The following is a 27,797-nucleotide window of genomic DNA, read 5'->3' as shown; positions in this document are numbered from 1 at the left end:
GCAGCTCTACCCAGGTTTCATTATCTGACAAATCATTCACACTCAAGGAATCTTGTGAGGTTTTATCATTCCTGTTTTCATTATGCAAACTGTCTGCCATAGAAATATCTCCTTTCTCTGTTTCTGAAATAAGATTTGGATTTGAGTCACTTGAAAGATATCCTTCAATGTTTCCTGAATTTGCATTCTGACTATTATGCTTGCACAGTTCTGTCCACTCAGAAACCTCCGGAAGACCTCTGACTGCATTTCTGTTAATGGAGTTTTGAGTGCTACTTACTACATTTCTAAGTCCTGCAGGGTTAATTAAGAGAGTCTCCTGCATATATTCTGATTGCTCAGTACCAATAGCATCACAAACATCTGGTGCACACACATGAAGATCTCCTTGTGAAGATACATAATCCCTACAATCTTCAAACTGAATTAATTTCCCGTTACTAGAAGTATTCTCAGCACCCAAAAGATCACCCTGAACACTGCCTGCAACATTATTAAAGTGGACACTACCAGCTAAGTTTAGCTTAATTCCTTTCTGGCTTATGTATTTATTATTAAACTCCACTTCTGACACATCAACATTGTACGCAGCACCACCACCACCACCTTCCAGCAACATATTTATGGCTTCTTGCAGTTGTCCATCATATAACAAAAGTCTTCCTCCAGTGTTTGCATCCATATAACTATTCACCATCAGATAAGACATGAACAGTTTCTTAGCTTGATCTAAATTATGACATATAGGGCCTTCTGTTCCAGAACATTCGTGTTCCTCCTCACAGTCATGCAATACAGATGGCAGAAATTCATACGTCGATAACCATTTTGCAGCATTTTTACAAGGGGACTCTAATTCTTCTACATTGGGCATTTTATCTGGCAAAGTCACATTGGTCAAAACAGATACAGTATTCATGTCTATTATCCCTGACTGTGCAGCCTTATCTAGACTGATTATTTCACAAGTTTCTGGAATGTAAAGTGCAGCTATTTTCTGTCTATTATTTAGTATTTTGAACGCCAGCTCATTTGTTATCATCTCTTGATGCAAAGAAGTTGATACAGGGAATATTTCACCAGTGTGAGGCCAAATTAGTCCAACAAAGCCTCTCTGTGCTTCTAATACCAGCAGTGCACTGGTAGATGATATTAAGTTGCACTGTACAGCTTCATCAACAGTCAAGCGTTGTCCTGAATTTTGACAAAGGATTCCACCACTCTGAACCTGATGTGTGAGGATCCCACAAGCAGTGTCCTGATCTATCATCCCTTGTTTCATGGCCTCTTCCACAGTCATTCGCTTCCCTGAGTCAGGGTCAATTATACCTCCAGATACTAGCTGAGCACCCAGCAGCCTGAACATTGTTTCCCGATCAATGATTCCTTCATGGGCTGCCCTTAAAACAGTTATCCTCCTTCCACATTTGAACATGATTCTACCTTTTTCTTGTGGTTTCACAGGTAGAAGTCTTAGCCCTGTTTCTTTGTGTATTATGCTTCTATGAAACATCTGTTCAAGGGAAATCTTCTCAGCACAGTTGGGGTCTATGAGATCTTTACAAGTGTCTTGTCTTTCCAGAAGTTTTGCATATAATGTTGGATATACCAGGTTTCTCTGAAAAGCATTCTGCAAAGTCAGGTTTTCTCCCGTAGATGGCAAAATCAAGTGCCCGCTTGAAAGTTCATTCTCTAGAATTTTAATAGCCAAAGGTTCTGAAATTAGACCTTGTTCTAAAGCTGAAACAACTGGAAGATTTGATAATGATGATTTTGATATAAGCTTCTTTGCATAACTTAATTCCTGCAAATGCAACAGAGTCTGCTCATCAATTAAGGCATGAGCTTTAGCTTCTTCCAAATCATAACATACTCCTAATTCTGGAGAAACTATTCCAGAAAGGATCAGCTGATTCTCGAGCAATTTAATCCCAGTGTCATAGTCAATAAAACCTTTTAAAACAGACTGAAACACTGACAGGACTTCTCCAGTTGTTTGGTCAATGACACCAGCAATGACTTTATTCACCTAAAAATGAATACAAAAGAAAAACTATCACTATTTTCAGACTGTATGTTTTAAATTTTCTTTTGATTTTGAATTCATGATAAGCATAAAAACATGTACTTACCAGGCCTGGAGAAATGCTGTGAATGTTAGCAGCTCAAATGCGCAAGTGATCTATGTCAGTCATTCAACAGCACACGATGTGATAAAAGATTTAAAAACAACATGCATCTGTGAACTGAAAACCTACGCTTTGCGTACATAAACAGGGTTAGTGGAAGACAATAGAAGAAATGATTGCAGAGTGAGCAAATAGAATATATACCTGAAAGGCAAATTTTCATGCTTTAAACGTCTGTGAAAGGTTAGAATATTCAGAAACAGTATGTGATTCAAAACCACCATGCTATTCATGTTTACAGCATACAGCATTTCTGCATATACACTCAACAATATGGAATCGGACACTCTGGCACCAAATACTGCATTTAGTTTGCATGGAAAGCATGAAGTCAGTCTAGCAACATTATTTGGAGTCATTACACAGATACTGCCTCTATGTTTGTATAAGAACACTTGTTTGTAACATAATTTTTGAGAATTCCATATTTAAGATCCATTCAAAGATGTATTTGTAGTGTCTCAGAGCTAATCACATGATGCGCTCCCATTTTCATATCCAGATAAATTTCAAGAAAAACTGAAAGTAGATGTCTTCTAAGACATTTCTGAGTGATATATGGGAGAGATTAACATGTTATTTTATGATGTCATTTTTGCAGCAGAAACAGACTTATCTAGCAGTCAAAGAATGGCTTTTAAGAGAAGAGTTAAGAGATGAATGATTTGTTTATCTTTCTTCATGCAAGGCACACATTATTAAGACTCTTCACAAAAAAATCTGATGAGCAGAATGTTCATATGCACAGGTAAGATCACACACAGTATGCCACAGCAAATACACAAAACCTTCAGTCAATTAAATCTCAAGTTCCTTCACACTGTTAACTGCAGAGCTTCTTTTGCTGACCATGTGTAGCTCCAAAACCATGCAGTAAACCTCAAAGGAGACTGAAACGTAAGTTTCAGTTTTATTACCTTTTCTTCCATCTTTTCATCACCCAAATACTGTGCTTCCTGCAGCTGCTTCAAAGCTTCATTGGATAACAAGCTGTAGCTCTCCTGGAGGGATCTGACTTGCTTTTCCATTTCATTTCTCTCTTCATCTGTCAATCTATTAAGAAAAAAAAAAAAAAAAAAGGAATTAGATGATCTCTGAGTAATTTTAACTTTGCAGGAGTGATCTGCATGGGGAATTGGTGAAAGTAGTCTGAAAAAAATACAGCCTAATTTCAAAGATGCTTAGGAAAGCTGCAATGTGCTTGTAGTTACTGAGGAAAAGAAACTACATCAATCTAGAATTTATGTTGAATTATCACTAAAGCATCTAACCTTTGCATGTGCCTTTGTCTACTGATTACCAGTCAAGACAGATAACAGCTAGCACGGAGTCATGAGGTACCTCAACAATTTAGCATCTTAAACACTCTGATTTCAGACACGGATGAAATAAAATTGTGACATGCAGTTCAAGTACTAATTTACTATTAACCTGTTAAGAGACTTCAGGTGAAAATTTTTTGTTTAATGTTTGGGGGCTTTTTTTAAGATGACAAGAGGTATAAAAACCTAGCCAAAGTCTTGAAATAAACAGAACTGCATGAAGTTTTCCCAAATAGGAAGACAAAATTATAAAACTATGGAAAAAACCTAGCATATTTGTAGATGAAAAGTAATTGGAAATGTAAGATGAGGATGTAATTTCTTTTTAAGCAAATGGATTCAATGAATTTACATTATTTGAACAATAAAAAATGGCATACTTGTCACTGTGCTTAGCTAAAAATGACTGTGTAGTCTGCAAAGCTTCAGCTATTTGTTCTTTCTTGGTTGACATTTCATGCAGGGAAATCTGAAAAATAAACAACCCATGTTCAAGACTTAATTATGCACAAATATAACAAGAAAATCAAACAAACAACATAGTATCTCTACCCAGGACTAAACTCAATAATACAAGAACTTGATTTTTTTTAAATATCAGCTATTCTTAGAGCAATATTAATTATTAAGGAATTGTATCATTTACATACAGATAAGTCATTGTGTTAATGTCCTGTGGTTAAATAAGCTGTTTGTATTAGAAAACTATGGAGTGAAACAAAGATTTTATTTTAACATGTTATTTGTTTGAAATCAGTGAATCATTTAAATCTACTTATTATAGTCTACACAGTTTAAAGCAGCTTTATAGATATGTGTTCAAGATGTTGCTCACCAAAATGAGAGGTAATAACCTTAAAAGAAAAATCATACCAGCCAGCTATAAACCTTCATGAAATCCAATTACAAACACAGTATCGAACACTTGGAAAAAATGAATTATTTATTAATACTCTCCCTGCTATTATTTCTGTGTCATCCCCACTAAGGCACTTGTTCTGGCAGTGGAACTTGCAAGAATTTAATCTGACTTTTCTGAGAAACTGTCTAAAGTCTCTTCAAAGAAAAGTATTAATTTTGGCTGAATAGAGACAAATTATTAAATGGGAGTCTACAACTTCTGCAGTTATTAGCAAGCCCAAAATACATTCACCATTACTGCCAAGAGAATTCTAGCAAGGTTCTTGGGCTCTATGCTCATCTGAGTCTGGACACAACTAATTTTTTCCCCATGTGCCTTGTGTCAAAGGGCCTGAACATTGTCTTGAACAGTCTCCCTCTGCAATCATCACTAGAAAGCCACAACCCCATCACTTGTGCTGCTTCGACAGAAACCAAGAGAGCAAGCACAGTGTGCACTACACTAGAAGACAATGTGAGCAGGCTGAGGTAGCACATGGAGCCATGTGTCACCTGAGGAACTGGTGCCACTGCTGCTGCTGTGTCAACCCTGCTGTTACTGGCACCAGCTTTACCCAGTCTGTGATTACAATCTACAGCAACCCCAGTCCTCCAAGTGAAATGTATTTCAACTATCATTAGCTATAAAATGTACAAGCTTCTACAAAACATGTCACAGCACCTGTGCTAGTCACTGGAGATGCAAAACTAGACACCTCTGGAAGGTGCTGCTATCTTGCAGGCCTGTTTCACAAAGGAAGGAAACACTCTCGGCAAACACCCATCTCCTGTAGGCCAGAGGAAGCCAAGACAGATAACTCCCAGGTTACTCACTGAGGGCTCAGGCTGGGCAAGGAAGATGCCACCCATAGCTGCTGTGGTAAACTGAGATGCTCTAAGGAGTTGAGCACTGGCCCAACATTGACAAAGATTTGCAATGCTGTCATTAACAAGGACAGAAAAAGACCAGTGTCGAATGTTTTTGCAAATCCTACACTACCTATTAGTGATTTACCAGTCAACATGTTCAAATACAAGCTTACTTCCTCCTACAGATACAGGAACAAACTCAGTAACAGAACTAGCACTGGTTCCCTATGAACGATGTGATGGGACCAGCTGCCATTAAGACTGCAGGACCTGCCTGACAACAAGGTTTATTTATGCACATGCTGCTCCAGTGGCTCTAATCAGTACCAGAATGTGTGACCAGAATAAAAGAACAGAAACAGGCTTCCAGGAGGGCCAAAGTAATGTTTGCATGACCACACATCCAGCCCTATAGTGAGGGATGTGGACAAGACGCTGCTCCATCCCTCTGCTGCTCAGTGACCTTCACCTACTGAAATCTTTTTATGTGTCACAAATCTGTTCTGTGGGACAAGTCTAGCAGGGGAGCTGTTAGAAATGATAGGAAACTTAACAGATAGAAATCTATGGTCAGAGTTGCAACTGTACACAGCAGCAATGTATGTGTTAAATACAAAGGTGTCAAGATGGGCCACAGCAGCAGCCTGTCAACTACTGTGATAGTGGAGAGGGCTCTCAGTCAACACCTGCTGAATTCCCTAAAACAGCAATTTTAACAATCCTGTAAGAGACCCCCCAGAATAACTTTTTTAAAAGCAAATAGAGAAACCTGGCCCTCGGACCCCTCCTGCCAACTTTCTCCTTCCTGGTGCTAGGGTAGAAGTTACCAGACTTATTTACTGAACTATTTCAGGACAAGGGGGAAGACGCACAAAGCACCATGCTACCAGTATGCACTGTCCCTCTAACAAAAGTGGAATTATGGGGTGCAGCATCTAGTTTGGAACTGACATTGTGCAGTGTCACACACCAGGCCTGTAAAAAGCAGCTTGTGCTTCTTCTTGAGTAACATGTTTGTGCCCCTAAACACTGATGTTTGTTGAGAAGTTCAGGTTAGATATAAGGAAGAAGTTCTTTACTGTGAGGGTGGTGAGGCACTGGAACAGGTTGCCTAAGTGGTAAATGCTCCATCCCTGGCAGTGTTCAGGGCCAGGTCGGACAGTTCCTTGGGTGGCCTGGTTTAGTGTGAGGTGTCCCTGCCCATGGCAGGGGGATTGGAACCTGATGATCTTAAGGTCCTTTCCAACCCTAACTATTCTAAGATGCACCCAACCCCCACTCACAGCTATGTGAAATTACATCTTCAGTAAGATGTGGAATGTGATTTGGTATTCAGGGAGTATTTTGTTATTTTAATCAACACAAAAACCTAAAAAGAGGAAGTGGTATTTTACCAGAAGACATGTGTGTACCTGCTGCTTAGGCAAATCTGTCTTTTCAGCCTTTTCTCCTTCTTCCTTGCTGAGTGTCTTGCTGAGGTTTGACACCCATTTCAGTAAATCCCCAGCTTTCTCAACATGTTCCTTCTTTTCTTCTTCCATTGATTTCTGATAAGCACCATGAATTGTAAAAAACACGTAAACGTAAATTGTTGGAATATTTAACAGTAATGTCCATAGAAACACAATTCTACCACAATGGCAATATTATAACATAAGCATCAAGTGATTTCTTTTTATTTATCACCACATGCATCACTATGACACTTTGATGTATGACTGCCACATAATTATAGACACAAACAAAATAATTCCTTAAATGATTTGTAATTGTGATTATGGTGCTTATTCATACACATGTACATTCATTTAAAAATGATTGATATTAAGAAAAAGTATAGCTTCCCAGCCATTACACAGCAGATAAAATCTAAACATCTGCATATAAAGCATATTTGAATTGCTGCCTTTGCATTACCCTCAGGTGTGAATATGTACAGAGAGCACAGGATATCAGAATTTTGCAGTCTATGCCCATGTATTACTAAATTACAATTAAGAAGAATACATTGTTTTTATGTCTACAGAAAAAAGAACAGTAAAAGTAAAATACTGAGACATTTAATCTCTTTCTGCATAGGAAAGTACATTTCTTTTTACAGCAGTACAATCTGTTAGTAGTTTGAAATTCATCAATACCTGGAAAACATGCTGAAGCCCTTCCATGTATCAGAAATAAAAAGACATTTTATTTTAATGAATTTTTTTTACTTTGATAAGTAATTGTAATTCATTTGCCTGCTAGAGCATGAAAACAGTCTAAATAAAAAAGCTACTTGAAGTGAGAAAAAATTAGGATATTTAACTTTATGATGTAAGTAGCCCACTAAAATTAATGGAATATCAAGGTGAGAAAAATTACTTCTGTGTACATATTTACTGCACTGCAGATTTAACCCTTGTATGCTTTACTGCCACTTTTGTAAAATAAATGATGTCAGCAAACTGATTTGTAAAATTAAATTAAGTGTCAGGTCACAAGAAATACTGCACTGTGATCATTTGCAAAGTGAGAAATCCCTTTCCATTTTTAATATAATGATTAGATTTCTTGTCTCACCTAAATCTACCCATTCTGCAATAATGTTAACTTCACCCACCTCAGTATAACTTCTCATTTACACTACCTGCATGTCAGACAAGGCCTTCAGGTAAAGACTGAACACATAGTCTGCGTTTTGAAATTATGAATCTGCTAAGTTTATCTATATATCTCAACTTTCTAACAAGTAATATCCAATCCCAGTTTTAGCGGTTTATACTTATTAGTGGTTTGTATTAATTAGTTTTACAGTAAGTCATGACTGCTTTAGAAAACACCATTTATGATTTTCCATAAAGGCCATCATAGATCCTTTTTATAACTTGAATGGTTTAAAAGCAGGCTCCAAAATGAGTACCAATATCTTTATTCCATTATGAATTATAATAAAGACTGGAAATTCCTGTTTTCATGGGCTGAGCTGCTTCTAACAATCGCAGCCCAGTGTGGCAATCAAAAACAGCTCTCTCTAAAGCTTCTTTGTAGGTTACCTTCTTCTTTGTTTTGGGGCATGTTAAAGCTTTAACATGCAATTTTTCATCTTTCATCTTTGTAGCTGTGACAGCATCAATAATACCACTCTTGATTGCATTTTCCATTGTTAATCTGGAATGAGACTTTGGATCTATCAACCCACCAGTCAAGTACTGATACTCCAGGCAGCGCATGCCCAATTCTTTGTCTACGGCATTTAAATTCATAGCTTCAACAGCTGACATAACTGTGTTCTTTACAGGGTGAATGATCCCAGTGAAGATCAGTTCACACTGCTGCATGTGTTTGGCACATCCATCATCAATTAACTCCCTTTGCAAAGCTTCTGAAACACTGTACTTTTTCCCAGTAAATGGATCAATTATGCCTCCTGTACTAACCTGAGCTTCAAGACATCGGAGGGCAGTAACTCTATCTACCAAGTTTTTGCGTGAGGCTTTTAAGACTGGAATTCTTTCATTGGTTTCAGAAAGCCAGAACCCTGCAACAGGACTGTTTAAATCTTTATTTGGCTGTGAACTGCTAGCTAAAATATCACCAAACTCATTAGCTGTGATTAAACCCTCCTTATATTTATTGACTAATGCTCTGCCAATTCTACCCTGATTTAAGGTCTCCTTGATATTAAACTGTACACCAGTTTTAAGATCTGTAAGCAAAAGAAAAGAATTCCCATCAGAGTCAAAACATGTGGACTCCTTCCAATCAAATTCCTGTTTTGAAAGCTCAAGATAAGTAGCTTTATCAACACAATTTTTTTTATAAGCCTCATATGAAGTCATTTCAGCTCCTGTTTCAACATCTACTACAGAAATTTTGTGACTTTTCTCTGCTGACGGGCTGCTTATTTTCCTTTCACCAACTGGAAGCAGAAAGCATTTACTGCTTACACTGAACACACACATTTTCAGGAGGTCACAGTAGTACATCGCTTTCCTGTTGTTTGGATTGTGAAAACATTTTGCATTACTAGAAGGTTCATGAAGAAATTTTAAAGTTGTGTTATTTAGCAAGCCAAGCTGCACTGCGGTTTCTGGCAGTACACGGACACTTCTGACAGGATCAATGACCCCCCCACTTGCAATCTGAGCCTCAAGGATATTTTTGCCTTTTTGTCTTTCTAAGAGTCGAGCTTCCATAGCCTGATACACAGACATCACTTTCCCAGAACAGCAGTAGCCCAAAACAGCTTTCTCTGCCTCATGCAGTCTACTCTTGAATTCAGTATCTGCAAGCCCTCTAACAATCGAATCATCAACAGAGAACTTCTGACCTGTTGTGGGATCAATGATAAAACCAGTAGCTGCTTGGGCCTCTAATAATGCTAATGTCAATGCTTTTCCTATGATTCTTCTTTTTGCTGCTGCAGCAAAAGAAAGTATCTCTTTGCTGGATTCAAGGTACAGCCCAGCTATAGCTGTAGGTTTAGTTAAAAATTTTTCAAGACTTTTCTGAACCTCATCAATAGTTTTCTGCCCTGAAAGAAGCTGCTCAACTGTGAGCCTGTCTAAAAGTTTAACTTCAGCCAACTGTCTGGCAGTGACATCATGCCGGAGACCTTGAAATTTAATATTATCATATTCTTCTGTGAAATACTCCAACTGAGTAGCATCATCATCTGTTTTCAAACTCTCTCCCCCTAAGAAAGAGCTCATCTTTGCAAAGTCTTCTTTCCTAAACCCTTCGGATGTTTTGTATCCCTCAAGCACTCTCTCTTCAGTACCAAAAGTCTTGTCATTTTCTTGGTTTAATGTTGTGACTTCAACATGCATGTCATACTGCTTGTTCTTCACTATCTGTAAATAGGAATTTTTTGACACAGTGAGAATCTGCAGAACTATGCAGTACATAATAAACTCCTAAATCCACCACCAGAGAAACAAAAGGGAGAATCTAAATGTAAATCAGGAAGGAGAATTGCTACTAGCATTGGAGAGCAGAGAAATATAGATAGCAAGATTTTTAAAGTGCATTTGCTATTTCAAATACTTATTCCATAACAGGAATATGACTAGACTAAGCAACAACTGTTGTTTGTTACTATATGAACTTCACGCTGTTAATCAAAGCTTATTTAGACAAAAATGATACATGGTGTATGTGAATTCCTATCTCCAACACAAACTTTGAAAATAATGTGTTTCTTAGATATTAACAAACCTGCTACAAATGTCTAATAAAAAGGGTTTTGTGTCATGGAAGGATGAAGGGGCTCCCTTCACCAAGGCAAGAACATAAGAAGCATTAGAGAGAATACAGAATACTAATAAAGTATAACTAAAACCAAACAAACAGACTAGTAAAAACCAGCACTAGAAAGGCAAACCCTCACAAAATGTAGTGTGTACCTCCAAGGGATGCAGTTTTACCACTCCTAATTCATGTTTCATGTCTTCTCCATGTCTAACAGTTTGCCTGGAACTGTGTAGGTTCCTGTTCCTCAATGTATCCCATTCAGATGTTCCAGAGATTTGGCTTCCTTTATCAAAAGTTATCTCAAACTGTGTACTTGTTTGAGAAATAAACTCTGTAAATTGTGGGCTTGAATTTTCTTCTCCTGATTGGTTAATCCTTGACACATGGAACTGCATCTCTCTCGGTATCGTATCATCAGCATTCACGTACAATGAATTTCCTTCTATCTGATCAGATTTAAAACCTGCTCTCTCCTGCTTTTGATTTAAAACCTGATCTCTCCGTCTTAACAAAGGTGAGCTAGGTTTTGAATGTGGAGGAAGCTGCTCAAATTCTCGAGCCGTGGTGTCACTCAGGTAATTGAAATCATTCCCTCTTCTCTCACAGCTAAATTTAAATCCACAATCTTGGAGTTTATTATTTTGCTGAACTTCATCCTGAAACAAAAGAAACCTGTGTTCGCTCTCCCTGAGCTGCAGATCCATTTTGTGTTTCAAGCTCTCAACTGTGCACTTCTGTGCTTCCAGTTCTTCCTCAAGTCTCCTGCACTTCTGGTGATAGTCCATTTCAGCCTGCTTCCCTTGCTGTAGCTGTTCCTGACATTTTTTAAGCCTTTCTTGCAGCTCTTCCATCTGTACCTTGTACAGCATGATGTTTTCCTCAGCCACATGCTTTTCCTGCTGAAGAGCAACACATTCTAGCTTTATGTCAGAAATGTCCTTTTCTGTGATGCTATGGGATTCCAGTAATTTTTCAACTTTCTTCCTAAATTCCTCTGCAGAGTGTTTAAATTTAATGGATTCTTCCTGAAACAGAATCATCTTCTTGCGTGCCATTTGTTCATCCAGGGTCTTTTGATGGAGTTCATCCTGTAATTTTTTTAATTTACTACTTAGCTCTTGTATATGAGCTTGTTGTAGTTGTATCTTCTGCTCACTCATTCTCTTGTCCATAGTTAGAGCATTTATTTGTGCATTTAGATTTTTAACTTCCCGGTCAGTGGTTAGGGTGGAAGCACTTTGTTTATCACATTTTTGTTTATATTCATTAGCCAAATCTTTTGCTTTTGCTAGATCAACTTCTAGGCTTTTTATTTTACATATGAATTCTTGCTCAATTATTGTTTGCTTGTGCAACTGTTCATTTGTTGCATGCAGTTGTTCTTTGAAACCATCTGCTAAGGATTTTAATGCATCATTTTTCCTTTGAATACTTTGTTTTTCCAAAGTCACCCTCTCCGATTCAGACTGAATTTGCTTCATTAGTAGTTTTGTGTCAGTATTCCATTTATTAAGGTCTTCTATATTTCGTTTCAATGTTTCTGACACATGACTACTTTTGGCTAATTCATTCTTCAGCATCTGAATTTCCTGCTGGTTTTCTTTCTCTACTTTCGTTTTTTGAAGCAATTGTTCTTGAATTTTCTCATACTGGTCTTGAAGATTATTTGCTTCTCCTTTGCATGACTGTGTTTTGTGCTCAGCTGCCAGCTTCTCTTTTTGAAGAGAACTGATTTGTGAATTTAAATGTTTGATAGTGATTTCACTTTTTGTCTTTGATCTAGTTAGTTCCTCCACTTCTCTTTTTAATTGCGCCTTTTCTTGCTGAACAGATTTCAGCTCCTCCTCATAGTTTATCTTAATTTTCTTGAGATCTACAGCTTCTTGCATCACCTCTTCAGCTTTATCTGCGGTTCTATGTAGCTGCTTGTCCAGTTCTTTCAGTCGCTGCAAATATCCCTGCTCTATTTGGTCTTTTTCCTCTAACTTAATTTTTAGGCATTTAAGTTCACTATTGACTTTGTCTAGTTTTTCTTTTAATAACCGAGACTTTTCTTCTGTTGATGATTTCTGAAGCTCAATTTCATTCAGCTCATATTTCAGGTCTTTAATAGTTTTATCAGCTTTTCTGTTAGCAAGGATTAGTTCATCTATCTTTTGTCTAAGCTCTTCTACCTTTCTGGCTTCTTGCTTCTTCTGGAAACTTGCAACTCCAGAATTAGCTCTACACTGGCTGCCTTGCCCAGCTGCCAAAGTTGGCAGAGAAGTTTCTCTAGTTACAGAGTACCTGCCTTCAACAACTTTCCCTCTGGCTTCAGTTTTCTCTTTCTCTTGCAGCTTTATTTCTAATAGGCTCCCTTTAAATTCAAGGTCTTGTTCCATTTGCTTTATCAGTTTCATAAGTTTCTCCTCTCCTTCTGTTTTTTTCTCCAACTCCTCCATTAAGTTTCTTTTTTGTTGCTCTAAATCATGAAGATTAGTATCTTTTCTTCTTAGATGCTCTTCAAGGTTTCTTCTGGTAAAGATGCCTTCTTCTATTTGATTTCGAAAAGCACGAAGGTTTTCTTCCAGTATACTTCTTTGAGTCTCTGCCTGCAAAACAAGCTGCCTTACACGCTCCAACTCCTCCTCTGCATCTGCTTTCTCTTTCTCAATGTTCTCTAGATCCCTACGACACTGCTTTGCTTCTTGCTCAGCCTTGGTCTTCTGAAGACAGATCTCTTTCATGTCCTGTTGCTGCTTCTTCCGCTCTTTTTCTGCGGCTTCCTTAACTTTAGGGAGCTCTTTTTCCACTTGGATTTTCTGTTTCTTCACATCCTCCAACATCTGCTCAAGGTTTTTTACCTTTCCCACGAGTCTTCTGTTCTCATCAATTGTGCTATTTTGCTGTGCCTTTAGATCTGAGTATGCCTCACGCACTGACGCTTCCTTATTCTTTAAAATCTGTGGAAGAATGAGATACATTGATATACACTTTTTGTAATACAGCAGACGAGATGCCAGGCTCTTTGAAAAGCAGAATGGAAAATACTTACTCGTATATATACAGTACATCCAGAAAGTAGGATGAGCAGTTCCCACCACCATCAGGCTTCAGGAAGTTACCACTAGCCAAATATGAAACCCATCACAAAGATCCACAAAGCGAGGAAGTCCTCAAGCCTTTCACTGCAGTCAGGTGCCTCCTAGCGGTAAGCAGCATCAAACAACAGCTTGCATATGCTTTTGTCTCCAAACAAATAGGTAGAGCAAACACTGAACCAAACACTATGCACAAGAATTCCCAAAGCAAAAGTGGCCTACCATTTCTGCATCAGTTCAGCAGGAATTAGGAGGAGTTTATGCTTGCAAGCAAAAATCACACAAGAGAAGTTTGGAAAACCCATCCAAGAAGCAAAGCAATAGAGAGAGCTACAGCCAAGACGCAGCAGCTCCAGAAACAGAAGTATTTAAACCGCAGTACACCTATGCTTTGTAGCGTGCTCCACAGTCCCAGTGCCTCCACTGCCTCAGATGGGGGACTGGTAGGAGCACAGTTACTCTGCAGTGTAGACACAGTTAGAAGTATAAACATGGTAATTTGGAAAATCCTTGGGAAAACCAGTCAGCCAGTATTCTCCATATGCTGGCAGATCAAGGGAAACTCATACAAGATGTGTATTCACCAGTAATAATACAGTTGACATTATACATACCTCGTCTTCATTAGCACTGTTACAGCGCTAGTTACCAAATGTGAGCTAACATGAGCTAAGAATACACTTATGTTCCTATAATCATACAAACATGACATGAAGAGTAATTATAGCAATGTTTTCACATAAACAAAATGTTGGGTTAGTTCAAATTTTACCGTATTTACTTATTTTTCATATAACACACAAAACATTTCCTAAAAGGCTAATGCAAAGGCAGCTTCTTCAGTTCCTCTCTGTATTTCCATGTCAGAATTTTGAACAGACCCCAACAAATACAAAGCATTTAAATTGGTTTCTTATAAATCTTCTTTATGCTCCCATACATACAAAATTTCATGCATTATGCTTGAAAATCAAGAACTAAAATAAAGATACAGTCAAAACCTATATCTTGTTAGCTTTCATTATCTCTAATGAACATGGCTGAGAATCAGCTGAGTGGAGAAAAGATGGTAATTAAATAGAAATACAAAATAAACAAAAAGAATTCATAAGAACTTAAAAAATTTAAGGATCACAAAATGCATAGTAATTAAGATATCATTTGTATATTCATTGTTTAAATTCTGTCCAATCAATTTTAAATCACTTGACCTTGACATATTATCAGATTCAGATGTTGATTTGTGTTGGTTTAGAATCATTGTTAAATTAATGGTTTCATTTGCATTGCGCAAAAACTCTGGTACCTTAATATAAGTTGTGCTCCTTTTCTCTTCATTGTCACTGTCTCTTTTATTTCGCTTTTCTTTTTTTTCAAGTGAGGCTTTTTTCCCTGCTTTTCCACAGGATATTTTCTGGACTTCAGTGTTTTTCCCAGGTCCCTTTGTGCTAGGGCCCTTACCTCTATTGTCCCTTTCTGCAACTAGCGATAAATCTTTATATTTCTGAATCTGTTCTAACCTGTGTTCTCTACTCAGCTTATTCCCACTTATACTGATGTTGTCTAAACCATAAATGTTACACTGTGATATCTTCTTCTCATTTCCTTTCTCATTGTGACTCAAAAGCTTTTTTGCTAATCCATGTTCTGATAATGGAAAATAATCCTCTCCTTTAGAAATTATTTCTGAGAGGGCTGTATTTGTATTTAAATCACCAGCACTTCCTAACAATTCTGTCCCTAAGCTTAAATCATCCTGCACCGGTGATACTTCAAAATCTAACTGATATGACTCAGAGACTTTTGCTGCATACCGATTCTCCAAAGTATTTCCTGAAGAAACAAGCAAAATTTCTTGTATTGTACTCTTGGCTCCATTTGGATTTAAATTTGATTTTTGCAGGATTTTGTTTTCTGCTATGAAGTAACTTTTACCCAGAGATGCTCTGTGCAGTTTGTTTGTATTCCTTTCAATACCACCACCAGAAACGCCTGCATTGCTCATCAATTGCAAATTTAACTTGGTTTTTTCACTCCTCTTGCACGCTGCCAGCTCTCTGAAAGAGGATGTAACTTTCTCTAAAGGTATTGCATCCCTTACACCTGAGTCACCTCTTTCACCACACACTTGAAACTCTCCGTCTTCAGAGTTTAAAGTATTACGACTATTACTTCCTGTAAAGCAATGTTCTTTATGTTGACTTTCAAAATTAATTCTTGGTAAAAGATCTTGGTGCTTGTCCAGGACATGCTTTCCAGTTTTTGAAGTAACTTTACCTTTCATCACTGTTAGCTCAAAGTTAGTTTCTGATTGCATCTCACACTCTTCCTTTGTCAAAACGCCACTCCCTGCCTTTCCTGAAAATTTTTTTCCTGTGGTTTTGTGTATCATTACCACTTCAGGCGACTTTGATACTCCCTCTGTTTCGTGTCTCTCTCCAATGAGAATTTTCTCATTTAACATTTCACCAGAATTGCTACTCACACAAATCTCAGCTGAAACAAAATAACCTTTTATATAATTTTCTTCTTTGATTTGATTACTAAACCCCATTAAATTCTCTTGCTCTGTATGCAGCTTATATTCACTATTGCCACTAATGCTACTTTCTTGACCACTGGAAGTTAAAACTTGCTTTGATGTTCTATCAGTTATGACTGCATCATATCTATTTGCATCTAATTTTCTTCTGTCCATTTCCGATTTATTTTCTGTGTGTTCAGGTATACTGGAAGAGTTATCTTTTTGCAAATATTCCACATCCATCATGCTTTCATTAGATGCATTTTCCTCTCCAAATTCAACAGCTTCACTACATCCCAAATGTTGAAAGACTTCAGCTGACTTCACAGGTGGCTGGAGTTCACTCCTCTGGTAAGCTCCGAGCATGACAGCACATGGAATAAACTGAGAGATCATGGAAACCATCTTATTTTTTCCTTATTCTGTGCATTGTTAATGCTATTACTGAGAGTTAAGAAGAAAGACTGGTGTGGAAGAAAAATCTTGGAACAATTACAGACTTCAGAGGTCATCCCGGAAGAAAAAATGTATCATTCCTCCTCTGAAAAGGACTACTCATTTTCTGATTTGTTTAAAGAATGACTACACAAATTTTTTTTGAGAGAAACATTTCAAGAGAAAGTGAAGATTTTAAAAGTATTTCCTTCTCAACTATTTGGAAGGTTGACTCTGCAGCAAGCGCATATTTTAAGTGATTTTTCTGCTCGATTTCAGTAACCTATTCTTGTTAATAAGATTCTACCTTAAGCTTAAATAAGGGATTCCTAGGGTCAGCTGTCTGATCCCAAGGAATCAATACAAAAGAAAGGTAGAATGAAGAAAATATATAAACATGTCAAAGAAACTTCAGAAAATAGTTCAGAGGGCATCACACCTCCATGTTTAAAGAACTTTCTTTTATGTTGTTAAGTGGACCAGAATGCATACTATGGAGTATTAAGACCTGCATAGGATATAAACAGTGCATACACACTAAGGTTGCCCTCATCTTAATGTCAGCATTTATTCAAAAGATCAAGCCCTAAAATATCTAAGTATTAAAATGTACTATATGCAACTACATCTCCATCAGAATTTAGTGAATCATCTGACCCTTCTAGCTGGAAGAACTGGTAAAATTCATGGATGGTTTAGGATTTGCTTATCTGAATGTTAACGGCATAATTTAACACTCCTATCCTCCCGTATTAGGAATTCTACTCTTTCATATCTGCTGCTAACTTTGCGAGTAATTCCAACACAGGTGTATTTCTCTTCGTATGCCTGGCTGTTATTTTTGCTTAGCTGGCTGCCAGGGGATGACCTACCTCTTCCTCTTCCAGTCTTTTCAAAGAGTCACCTGCAAACTTAATGTACTGTGTCATCAAGGTCACTAAGGCAGTGTAACGAGTCCTTAAATCCATGAACTGTAGAGAAACAAAGAGGTGGGGAGAGACAGAAGGAAACACATTATACTTCAAAGTGATAAACACTACTCTAGAACCCATCCCGATTTTGATTCCAAAATCATGACTGTGGAATCCAAAGTCCTACTCTTGATTCCAAAGCCGAATGCAATCAACAGGGTGCACTTGCATAAGTAAATCCTAAGAATCTATGAGGGTAGCCATAAGGAGAAGAAACAGAAAACAATGTTTTGACTCCACAGTCACTTGATTTTTCCCTTCCTGTAAGAACAGGGTGTAAGGAGGCCAAACAGTGCTGGTCACTATTCCTCTCTCTAACAGCTAGCAGGGAGACAGATTCATCTTCATCAAGATCCAGCTCAGGTATAGTTCTAAACACTTTTACTGAGGTACATTTCTCATATAGTTTTTTTATAATTCAACAGCAATATACTGTCTCATTATCCAGGTACTGCATAATGACCATTAGAATATTTATCGCATCACATACCCATAGAGAAAAAAATAATCTGCTTGGGCTACCCTATTTAATCTCTCATAAATTCTAAATCTCATTCTTGTGTTTATTTTGTTTTAAGCAAAGACTCAAAACCCCCACACATTTTCCTGTAATAAGAAATCCACTTACCTCTTGAATAATGACATCTGATGAGCTTTGCATTCTTCTGCGTTTTACTGGAGATTTTTGTTGGGAGTCAACCATAGCTCTGTAGGTCATAGTCTGCAACTCATAGTCCTGCAAAAAGAGAAAACAAGCAAAATTATTGGCATTCTACATGCTACTGACACTTAAAAAAAAAGGATTCTGACTTTATTTATTACCTTCACAGCAGCTGAGTATTGTTCTGAATATTTCTGACATTCATCTATTTTGCTTTGTTTCATTTCAATCTCAGAAACCAGCATCTGTAAAATATGAATCCACATCATCTGAAAGAGTTATTACTATTATTATTAGCATTTCTATTTTATCTGCCATCATAAAATTTACATAATATGCTCATTTCCATGTGTGTACATACAGTGAAACCTATGTCTGGGGCTTTGTCAGGCTTACAGTACAGAAGCAGTGAAAAAACCTGCCAGGTTTAATTGCTGGTGAGAGAATTTAAAATTAAATCAGGAATATACCATTAAATGCATATAATTTGTTATTCTGTCTCTTATTTAAGCTGCATTTCCTTCTTGCAGGAGATAGTCACTGAGTTTAGCTCTGCTTCCATGAAAATATTTCTACAACCATAAATACCAAGAGCAGTATTGAATAAAAAATTATGTGATAAGTAGAGTCCAGAATTTTAGTTACTGCAAGGTTTTACTCTTCTCACAGATTTCAGGATCGAAACAATCTCATCTATAAAAAGGCAGTAGTAGTCAGTGAGAGACATATACATGACACTATCTGCATTATAAATATGAAAACATAAAAGCTGGCAATGACTTAGAATTCTTACAGTTTAAGGGATGAGGGATATAAAGACCCCATATCAAGAAACATGACTGACAGCACTGTGTTAAACTGATGTTTTAATTATCCGGTCATCCTTTGTTGCTTTTCTACAATGAAATCTTTTTCATACCTTATGCTGGTTCAACTGTTTAGCCAATGCTTTGCTATTTTCAGGATGGATTTCTTGAATCTTTCGCTGAGTATCTTCCACTTGTTGAATCCAAGTGTCCAAAGAATTGTAAGTATCTTTGTAATACTTCAGAGATTTATTAATACCTTCTAAGTCACGCAACCTGATTTTATTTTAGAAGATAAGACAAAGGGGGGAAGATGAGCATTAAAGACAAAAAGTGCAACACTAAACCAAATAGAACTTTAAAGGCTTTGGATGCTTTAGGTCTGCTATAGCTCACACTATAAGGATACTAAAATAACACTAACTAAACAGTAATTTAACTTCTCACACACCAAGATTCTCAGCAGAGATCCTACTACAGAAGAAACTCTGCATATATCCCTTATTAGTGAGCTGAACTGCTTGAAATTCCATGAGCAAAGGAAACCCCAAGCAAGAGAGGAGGCTCTGCAAAAGCCATTAATTCTGTTATAAGAAGTAAGATTATTAAATGTGACCTATGTGAGTCAGAGAGGAGTGTGCTGTGCTGGAGTTAAGTAGTTGTTCACCATACTCTGTGCCTCCCACAAAACCACAGGAGTTACACTAAGACTAAAGCCTTTCAATATTCTAAAGTGCAAAAGCAACTGATCCTGCAAAGTCCATTTTTAAATCTATTTTTGACCTGAGAGTGGTGTGGTTTTTTTGAAAGTTGCTTCCATACTGATGAGAACACTGACAGTTTTTCTTTCCTTACACCATACTTCAAAGATCATATAAACATGATCACTTTAAAACATTGCAGGGTAAACATACTTATTAAACAATTTCTTAGAGCTTAACTTGGAATCAATACTTGTAATCGCTCTAGCGCTGTTCTAAAGATGCCACAAGGAGACTGAAAAAGAGCAGAGGAAACTCAGATTTCGTACTTCAGCATGTTTTAAAGCTAATAACCATGGAAAAGAGAAAGGATCATGGTAACTGCAGCCAATATTTGTACACGTTTTATATAATGATCATCAGTGTCAAACTGTTAGGAAGCAGCAGAGCAAACATTTGCAGAAAGCAGCTTGTTTACAGCTCCATGATGCAACTACTGCAATCTGTCCTATTGACACTAGAAGCCACTATGTATTAACAGTAATTTTTTGTCATCTTCTATTCAGGATATAGTCCTGTGAGGAAAGCATGTGGTTCACATTTACACTCTGAGGAAATAAGAACACTTCAGTACCTTATAGATGATAAAACTATTGATTTATTGTTTAAATTATGTCATGCTATCAAACAATGAAAAATCTGAGGTAGATTTAAAGTTAGCCATTCTGCAGTCAGCTTTAAATGAGTCAGCTTTTACCCATCTTCTTTTTAACTTCCAGCAATGTTAAACTGAGGCAATTAAATTAGTTGATTACAAGTGAACAACTTCAGTATTGCACCTGAGTGGCTATTCATGTCTTAGAAAACAAGGGCAAAAATGTGAAAGGCTGTTGTATAAACTTTTTTTATCAACAGCACTATCTTTAATTCTCTTGTTAGCAAGATCTCAACTGGATATTGAAGCTGCATGGAAAGAGTTGCACACCAGAAGAAAATACTGGCACTGCACCAAAAGTTATTGTGACAAAATTATCACAGAAGTCAATGGAAGCTAAGGACTTCCAGACATAGCACTTGAGTTATTAAAAGCAAGTTAACATGAATCCCACGTAACTGATGAGTAAGCTCATCAGTTTAGCCTATCAGAACTGGAAAAACAGATGGTATTTCCACAGAACAGCACGCCATTTCTGGGCACTTTTTTTGAAAAGAAGAAAAAAAAAAAAAAAAAAAAAACCAGTTTCTCTCTACTGTGTCTCATTAAGTTAGAAATAAATAAAGTTTCTATATCTTGTCAATCTTCTGGTGCTCAAGAGTCACAGACATTTCCTGTGGAAATGTAAGACAACAGTGGCAGCAGCACAGAGAAGCTGAGAATCCTTTACCTTAGTACATTTCACAAGGAGTTCAGAAAACTCTTCTGACCTATTTCAACATTCAGTTCAGACTATTCTTCCTCAGAAACAACAAAACCAGCATAAAACATGAACAGATTATAACAGAAAGTTATACAAACCTATTTTCAATTTGAGAATGAATGTTTTGCCACCTCTCGGCTAACTGATCAACTTTTTCCTTATGCCAGTCAAAGTCAAGATCACGTTCCTTGTGCATTTTAAACATCTGATCACTGATCATCTTTGCCTTCTGCAGTTCATCCTCTAAGGAATGGAACACTTGTCTTTTCTCATCTACTTCAGATCTCCATTGCTAGTATGTAATAAATGATAAATTGTAAATATCTCCTAAATTATGAGACTACTTCATAAATTAGTATTGTGCACGAGTAAGACGTATAAATGAATAAACGAAAAAATGCTTAAATGAGTATTTTACTTCTGGTTGCTCATACACTGGTCTGAAGCAATTAATTAGCAATTATGAACTGACAAAATAATTCTAAGTAGCAGCATCCCCCACAGCACATAGATCAAAACAGAGACAGCAAATCACCATGCTTATCTTCTACACGACAGCTTTCAAAAAATCAATAGCTAGATGCCAATCATTCTATGTAACAAAAAGCATTACTCATTATTTACAATATTAAAATGAGGTATATGCAGCACACAAAAAATGATGAATTTCAATCTCGTCCTTTCTGAAAGATGTCTGCCAAACCTCCTAGGAAACCCTGATTAGTATACCATAGCAACAGCAGGAATGTTATTGTGGCACATTTAATAACAATATATTTATGTTACCTTAAGCATATGCTACCTTCTGAAGAGTCAAAAAATAAGTCTTATGGCAGCATTAAGTGCTGTAAGTGAACTCCCAGTAAGTGAACTCGTGGGAGTTCAGATACTTCGAAGCATTTCCAAACAGCAGGAATGCACATGCAAACTACTCAATTCCTGATACTCCAAAGCTCTCATTTTTTTCTGAGACTTTCTTCCAAATACATAAGCCAACTTTTGATATAAGTACAGCTTAACTAAAACAGGTGTTTTAAGACAGATAGTTTTCCTATCTTTTTTTAATTTGCCCATGAAAAGGTACCAGCCAACTCTTACCTTCAATGTACCCATCAGATTTTCAATATTGTTCTTGTCAGCTGTTACAGCCTCTTCTTCACACAACTTAGTTTCATAGCGTTTTACTAACAATTCTGCTTCTTGGGTGTTCTTCAGCACCAATTTTATAGTTTTTAATCTGAAAAACAGTAATCTCCTGTTAACTGAACCATAAATAACAACATTCAATGCACTTTTTTTCAGCCTTTGCATATCACTTGATATGTTAAAATGTTAACTCCCTTTTCCGTGACCAGTAGTATCATACCAATATCTTTAATTTATTTTGAAGACAAAACTAAACTAAAACATACGTGAAGATGGCCTATTACATACTTATCTATGTAAATGGAAGACATGGAATAAACTTGGTTCATGTTCTGAATAACAACACTGAGCTCAGAGCGCAGAGCAGGGACTGAAGGTGAACCAGCAGCTTGACTGAAAAACTCTTCACATTTATCTGTGATGACTCCCAAGTCATCCTTCAGTCGATCCAGTTCTTTCTTCAGTTCCTGTAAAGCGAAAGGTGATTGACAGTGCTTTTATCCTACATCAACCTGATGTATACTCTATCTATCATAATCAGTACAGGTCTGATCTCCTTTGCTTGTTTTATGTGGACATCATTAATTTTTGAAAAAGGGAACATATGCATAAGAGAGAAACTAACAGCTGCCATTTACTGGCATCTCTTTTCTCACAAACACAAGTTTAATCTTTGACTCTTTATCTTTCCAAGGCGTAGCCAGGAAGGTCTGTGGCACACTCAAAACATCTGGATATATCTCTCTTAAAATAAAACTCTTTTCCTAGGTAAAACAGCCTTTCTCAGGAGCTCACCTCTTGTTCTGAAATCCTAACCAAGTTTTCATGCACATCATCCCTTTCCACTGGGGTTCGGATCTGCTGTATTAACCGCTCCTCACAACTCTCCAGCCGTAGTCTGATATTTCTGACTTCAGAGATGTACAGATTGTAAATAGATTCTTCCTGCTCCTCTGATGAAAGAAACACACACATTAGCAAACAAAGCCATCATGTCATTTTCACCATGTTTTCTAATGAAATGCTTTATAAAGTCACTATTCTACAGGTGTTTTCATAACTGGCTGAAATCTCATCAGTTTCAATTGGAATTCTGGCTATAATGCAAACTTTAAGGAACCCTTAAGTATTAGCTATTATGAGATAACCTCCTCAGACATGAAAAGTTAGCATACATCTTTGACCATTCATCCCAGACACAGGCACCACCCCTATGCAGACAACTGCTGAACTCAGTTACTGATTCTTTCAGTCAGATGATATCAGGCACAATACTACAGTAAACCTCCAGGGCTTTTTTCTTTATTTTTAAATCCTCTCTCTCAGATGCACATCCTTCCTTAAGTGTAGTGAATTATGTTGATGCATTAATCAGCTTTGCACTACTGTTATTTCTTTAAGTCATTAGCTACTTGACAGTAAATCAGAACACATATTTGAGGCTTTCTGTTCTTACTATATTTAGAAACGCAGTTAAGACAACAGTAACTACAGGTATTCTGTGGAGCAAGAAAAATATCTCGGACACTTTTCTTGCCATAATAGTGTGAAAAAAGCTTCAATTCCATTATGAACTCAACAAAGTAAGCAAGATGCATTTCCAGCATTCAAAAACAAGGCAGGCATGACTAAACAGTGAGCTGTAATGCACAGAATAGATTCTTTGATATAAATTTTTTTGTAGCATCCTGTATATTAAGTAACACATCAATATGTTGACATAGCTCTATATATATAAAGTTAAAAAAACTTAGAGCTTCTGTACTATGTAATTGTGCACACTTAAAATTGTGCGTAGGCTCTCTAGTTGTTAGAAGAACTAGGGAATTAACAATACAAACATAAAATGAGTGATTCACTAGAGCTTGTATTCAGAGAGAAGTTGCATCAAGAACTACAGTTTCTTTTCAGAGGACATTTTTCTACTGTTCTCAGTTAAGTTTTACCTCTTTCTGCAGACTTCAAAAGCTCTTGATAGTATTGCTTGCAAACATTAACTTCCCTTTCCAGCTGTGCTGTATCGGAGCTTGTAAAGATCTTGGACTCCTGGCTATCTTCCATAAAATCATTAAAGCGGGACTGCAAATTGCTTAGAACCTGCTGATGTTCACCTGGCAGCATTGTCTTTATCTGCAACAAATTATAAAACCCAAGGCAGGATCAGCAATGACTCACACAGTTCCCTGTAATGCTTTTTATCAAAAAGCAACACTGCCCAATTACTAAGATGATAAAGTCAAAGAATCAAGGTTCTGAAAGCTTGCTTGTTCTTAAGTTGGAGTCCACTTGACAACTGATAGTTTACACCCACCATAAAATCCTTTTCTATCTTTAACTCCAGCAAAGGGCTGCGTTAAGCCAACCCTACATCAGACACCATTGCTCCATCTACTGCCACATAGCAACAAGCAACCAGCAGAAGTCATTAAAGTAGGGACACTTCAAGAATTATTTCAGATTCCTTCTTTCAAACAGCAACAGTGGGAAATTCAGTGAAAATGTCATTTTGGGTATTGCAAACATTATTTCAACAGTTTGTGGACAAATAACACCAATATTGTATAATAAACTATTGTATAAAATAGTGTTATGCTATAAATCTAACATTGTGCAATCCAGTGATCTCACACACTGTTTTAGCCAGAAAGAATAGCATTTTGATCTGTATCAGTACTTCATTTCTGACAAACTGATCCTAGCCAGTTATTTAACATCCAAAGTTACAGATATGTGTCAGAATAAAAAAATGCATTATGAAGAAGTAAATGTTCAGCTGAAAGACTGTCACTTCACGGCTGTTCAACCATTAGTAAGAAACTGCAGCACAAGGAAATAATGGGTGTTTTCATGAAGATTAACCTTAGCCTCATGAAGCTAATTAATCTCCCCAGATACTTCCAACATAAATTCAGAAAGCTAGACTCTTGCAGAACAAATTTCACTGATCATTCCTTTTGAGAGATCCTGCCCCTCTGCTGAAAGCAGGTGACTAGAGAGATCAGTACAATAAGGGTGCAGGTAACTCTCATGACACCACCGCTCTTCTCTTTCCCCTAATATATCTCTGTATGGCTGCTTAGACAAATGCAGAATGTTGCACAGTGATAACCACCATGGCCACTGCCAGCTATTCCCACACAGAAGATGAAGATGGCAGCAAATTGTTGATTATACATTTCTGGGAACTGCAGTGAATGGCTACAAGGCCTTTCCTAGACATAGCACTTACCGAGGCGACATTGCCAGCTCGAACTGCTTTAATTTCATTTGTCAGGTAATGCCAGGACACCACACTCTTCATGTTTACATGTGACTCATGCCAAAGGGCCAGAACATTCTGAAATTGCTGTTCAATCCTGAAACATAAAAAGATTCCAACTTTAGATCACAGTAACACATGAAACAGGGAAAAGAAAGTTAAGGTGTTACTTTAACCCAAGCTTCATATAAATGTATTATTTTAAAGTGTTTTGTTTTCTCCCTACCTGTTAGCTGTATCTATTGCTTCTTTGTTTGGTGGAGGAACTGTAAAGCATACAGATGGAACCATGGCCTCATTACCACTTGGGCTAATGACTTTCCATTTAGCACGATGGGAGTTGTTTGCTAATATACACTCATCATCTTTGTAAATAGTTATCTAGTATTAACAGAAAAGCAGAATCATTTAATTACAAAATACTTCTACAAAGCCCTTCTGTATATGGTGTCAACAAATAAGCAACAGAACAAGAAAACCAATGTTCAACACAAGTATTTGCTCTTGTTTAGTAGGGTGGAAGAAATTTAGAGCCCAGCATTCACCAGAAACATGGTAATTAATGAAACTTCAGCTTAATTCTCACATCTCTAATTTATTTGAGGAAATTCAAGTTTCTAACCTCAATTTGTCTATAGTCACAGATGGCTTTAATTGGGATGGATGTTTTGAGTATACAGTCAGGGTTCCTTGGCTTCAGCTGAATTATTGCCTTTGCTCTTCCCACAAGGCCTGCTACTGTGCTTTTATACTGCAAGAGTTGTTCCTTCTCTTCCTAAAACAGTTAAGAGAAGAATACATCAGAAGAGATGGCTAGAGTACAGTGCTGCTTCTTTGATCCTGTTAAGCTTTTCTTTTCATGACTTCTTTTACTGTGTTTCTTAAAAGTAATACATATTACAAGAAAAGTATCTTTCTGAAGCCACTGTTTTCCCACAATATCTGGGACTGTAAAGATAAAGAAATAAATAGAGCTATATTTCAGAGTTATGAAAAAGTCATTTCACATGGAGAGATACACTTATTTAACTGTAAGTTCTAAAAAATAATTTTTTCCCCTTCACTTTAAAGGAATAATTTTAACACATCTTTCATATTCAACTATAATCTACACGTTTCCTGTTTAACTGTAACTCACATTAATAGGATCCTTGAATTCTTACCATAGACTCCTGGACAAGGTCTTCCAGCCTATGAAGGCTGCTTGATCTATCACAACTATATTTTCTGTATATGGTATCTTTCAAATTTTTTAAATATTCCATGGCTTCTTTGGCATCACTGAAAAACTAGGATGAGATAAATATCTGGGTTATTTTTAAACAACCTAAAAAGTATACAAACAGCTACACTATCAAGCTTTTCATCGCTTCATCTATGAAGTCATGTCTCTTTAAAAACAATCTTTTCTAGTAGCTTGATGTGACTGCTTCGCCACGCAACATTATTCATGATTTCATGTCTAAAAGTACTCTTCAAGAAGGCACACACTGTAAGACCAGTTATTCTCGGTACTACCTACACGCAAAATGAATTCAGCAGTTATTCAACCTTAGCTAATTACTGTTCCTGCAATGGAAATTTTTTTCTGAAGTGATTCTTACTTCCTTTAGAATTACAATTGCTTTCATATGTCAAGAACAGATGAAGCCTACAAACTGCAGCAAACTAGCTGCAAAATCCAGCAAGCACCCTGGAGCAACCATTTCATGTAGGAGGGGAAATGAGCTGCCACACTTGGCAGCTCTGTGTGGGCACCTGCACCTCCGTACTACGGTCCTGGGTAAGCACAACTGGGAAGGGAAATGTCCTGTGATAATCCTCACCCCATCTGTCCCTGAAACCTCATTTCTTAAATCCAGAATTCCCATTTCTTCCCCCTACATTCTGTTTCCATTTGGGTAGTCCTGTAACAACCACCCACAATATGTTCTCCCTTGGGCATCACCAACCACCTTCCCCTCTACATCATCTGCAGAAGCTGTATTGATGGCAGTTGTACATGACAGGGAGAGAACATGTCTTTGTCCTCAGAATCTCTACTTGCAGCTGTGGCACTCTGAAAAAATGCCAGGATGTATTTTCATCTGCTGTGAACTGATATAACTGCAGTGAAGACAATACAGATCTGGTAACACTGTGGGAGCAAGGCTTACCATCTAGTGATTGCACATGATAATTGTCAATTCTACAACTGCTGTGAGACAGCAACTAGCATGTTTGGTAGAACTTTTTGACTGCGGAAAAATCTCAAAAACATTTCACATTTTTATTTATTTACTT

General features: G+C 37.1%; 1 protein-coding gene across 1 annotated transcript in view; it reads right to left on the bottom strand.

Annotated features, from left to right (window-relative positions):
- Window positions 1-27,797, bottom strand: part of DST (dystonin) — a gene marked incomplete at both ends in the record, with an annotated part of 299,020 nt that overhangs the window by 109,768 nt on the left and 161,455 nt on the right. The window contains 16 exons of the mRNA XM_080615920.1: window positions 3,107-3,242; window positions 3,892-3,980; window positions 6,694-6,828; window positions 17,425-17,523; window positions 18,152-18,259; window positions 18,346-18,429; window positions 19,104-19,266; window positions 21,208-21,401; window positions 22,208-22,346; window positions 22,544-22,722; window positions 23,051-23,208; window positions 24,202-24,385; window positions 25,485-25,611; window positions 25,741-25,895; window positions 26,137-26,289; window positions 26,678-26,803. Coding sequence (XP_080472046.1) covers window positions 3,107-3,242; window positions 3,892-3,980; window positions 6,694-6,828; window positions 17,425-17,523; window positions 18,152-18,259; window positions 18,346-18,429; window positions 19,104-19,266; window positions 21,208-21,401; window positions 22,208-22,346; window positions 22,544-22,722; window positions 23,051-23,208; window positions 24,202-24,385; window positions 25,485-25,611; window positions 25,741-25,895; window positions 26,137-26,289; window positions 26,678-26,803 — 2,229 coding nt within the window. The remainder of the gene's footprint in view (window positions 1-3,106; window positions 3,243-3,891; window positions 3,981-6,693; window positions 6,829-17,424; window positions 17,524-18,151; window positions 18,260-18,345; window positions 18,430-19,103; window positions 19,267-21,207; window positions 21,402-22,207; window positions 22,347-22,543; window positions 22,723-23,050; window positions 23,209-24,201; window positions 24,386-25,484; window positions 25,612-25,740; window positions 25,896-26,136; window positions 26,290-26,677; window positions 26,804-27,797) is intronic.

The sequence above is a fragment of the Psittacula echo genome, assembly GCF_963264785.1.
Source record: "Psittacula echo genome assembly, chromosome: 4".
NCBI lineage: Eukaryota > Metazoa > Chordata > Aves > Psittaciformes > Psittacidae > Psittacula > Psittacula echo.
Note: the sequence above shows the minus strand (reverse complement) of the source record. Positions and strands in the feature narration are given on the sequence as shown.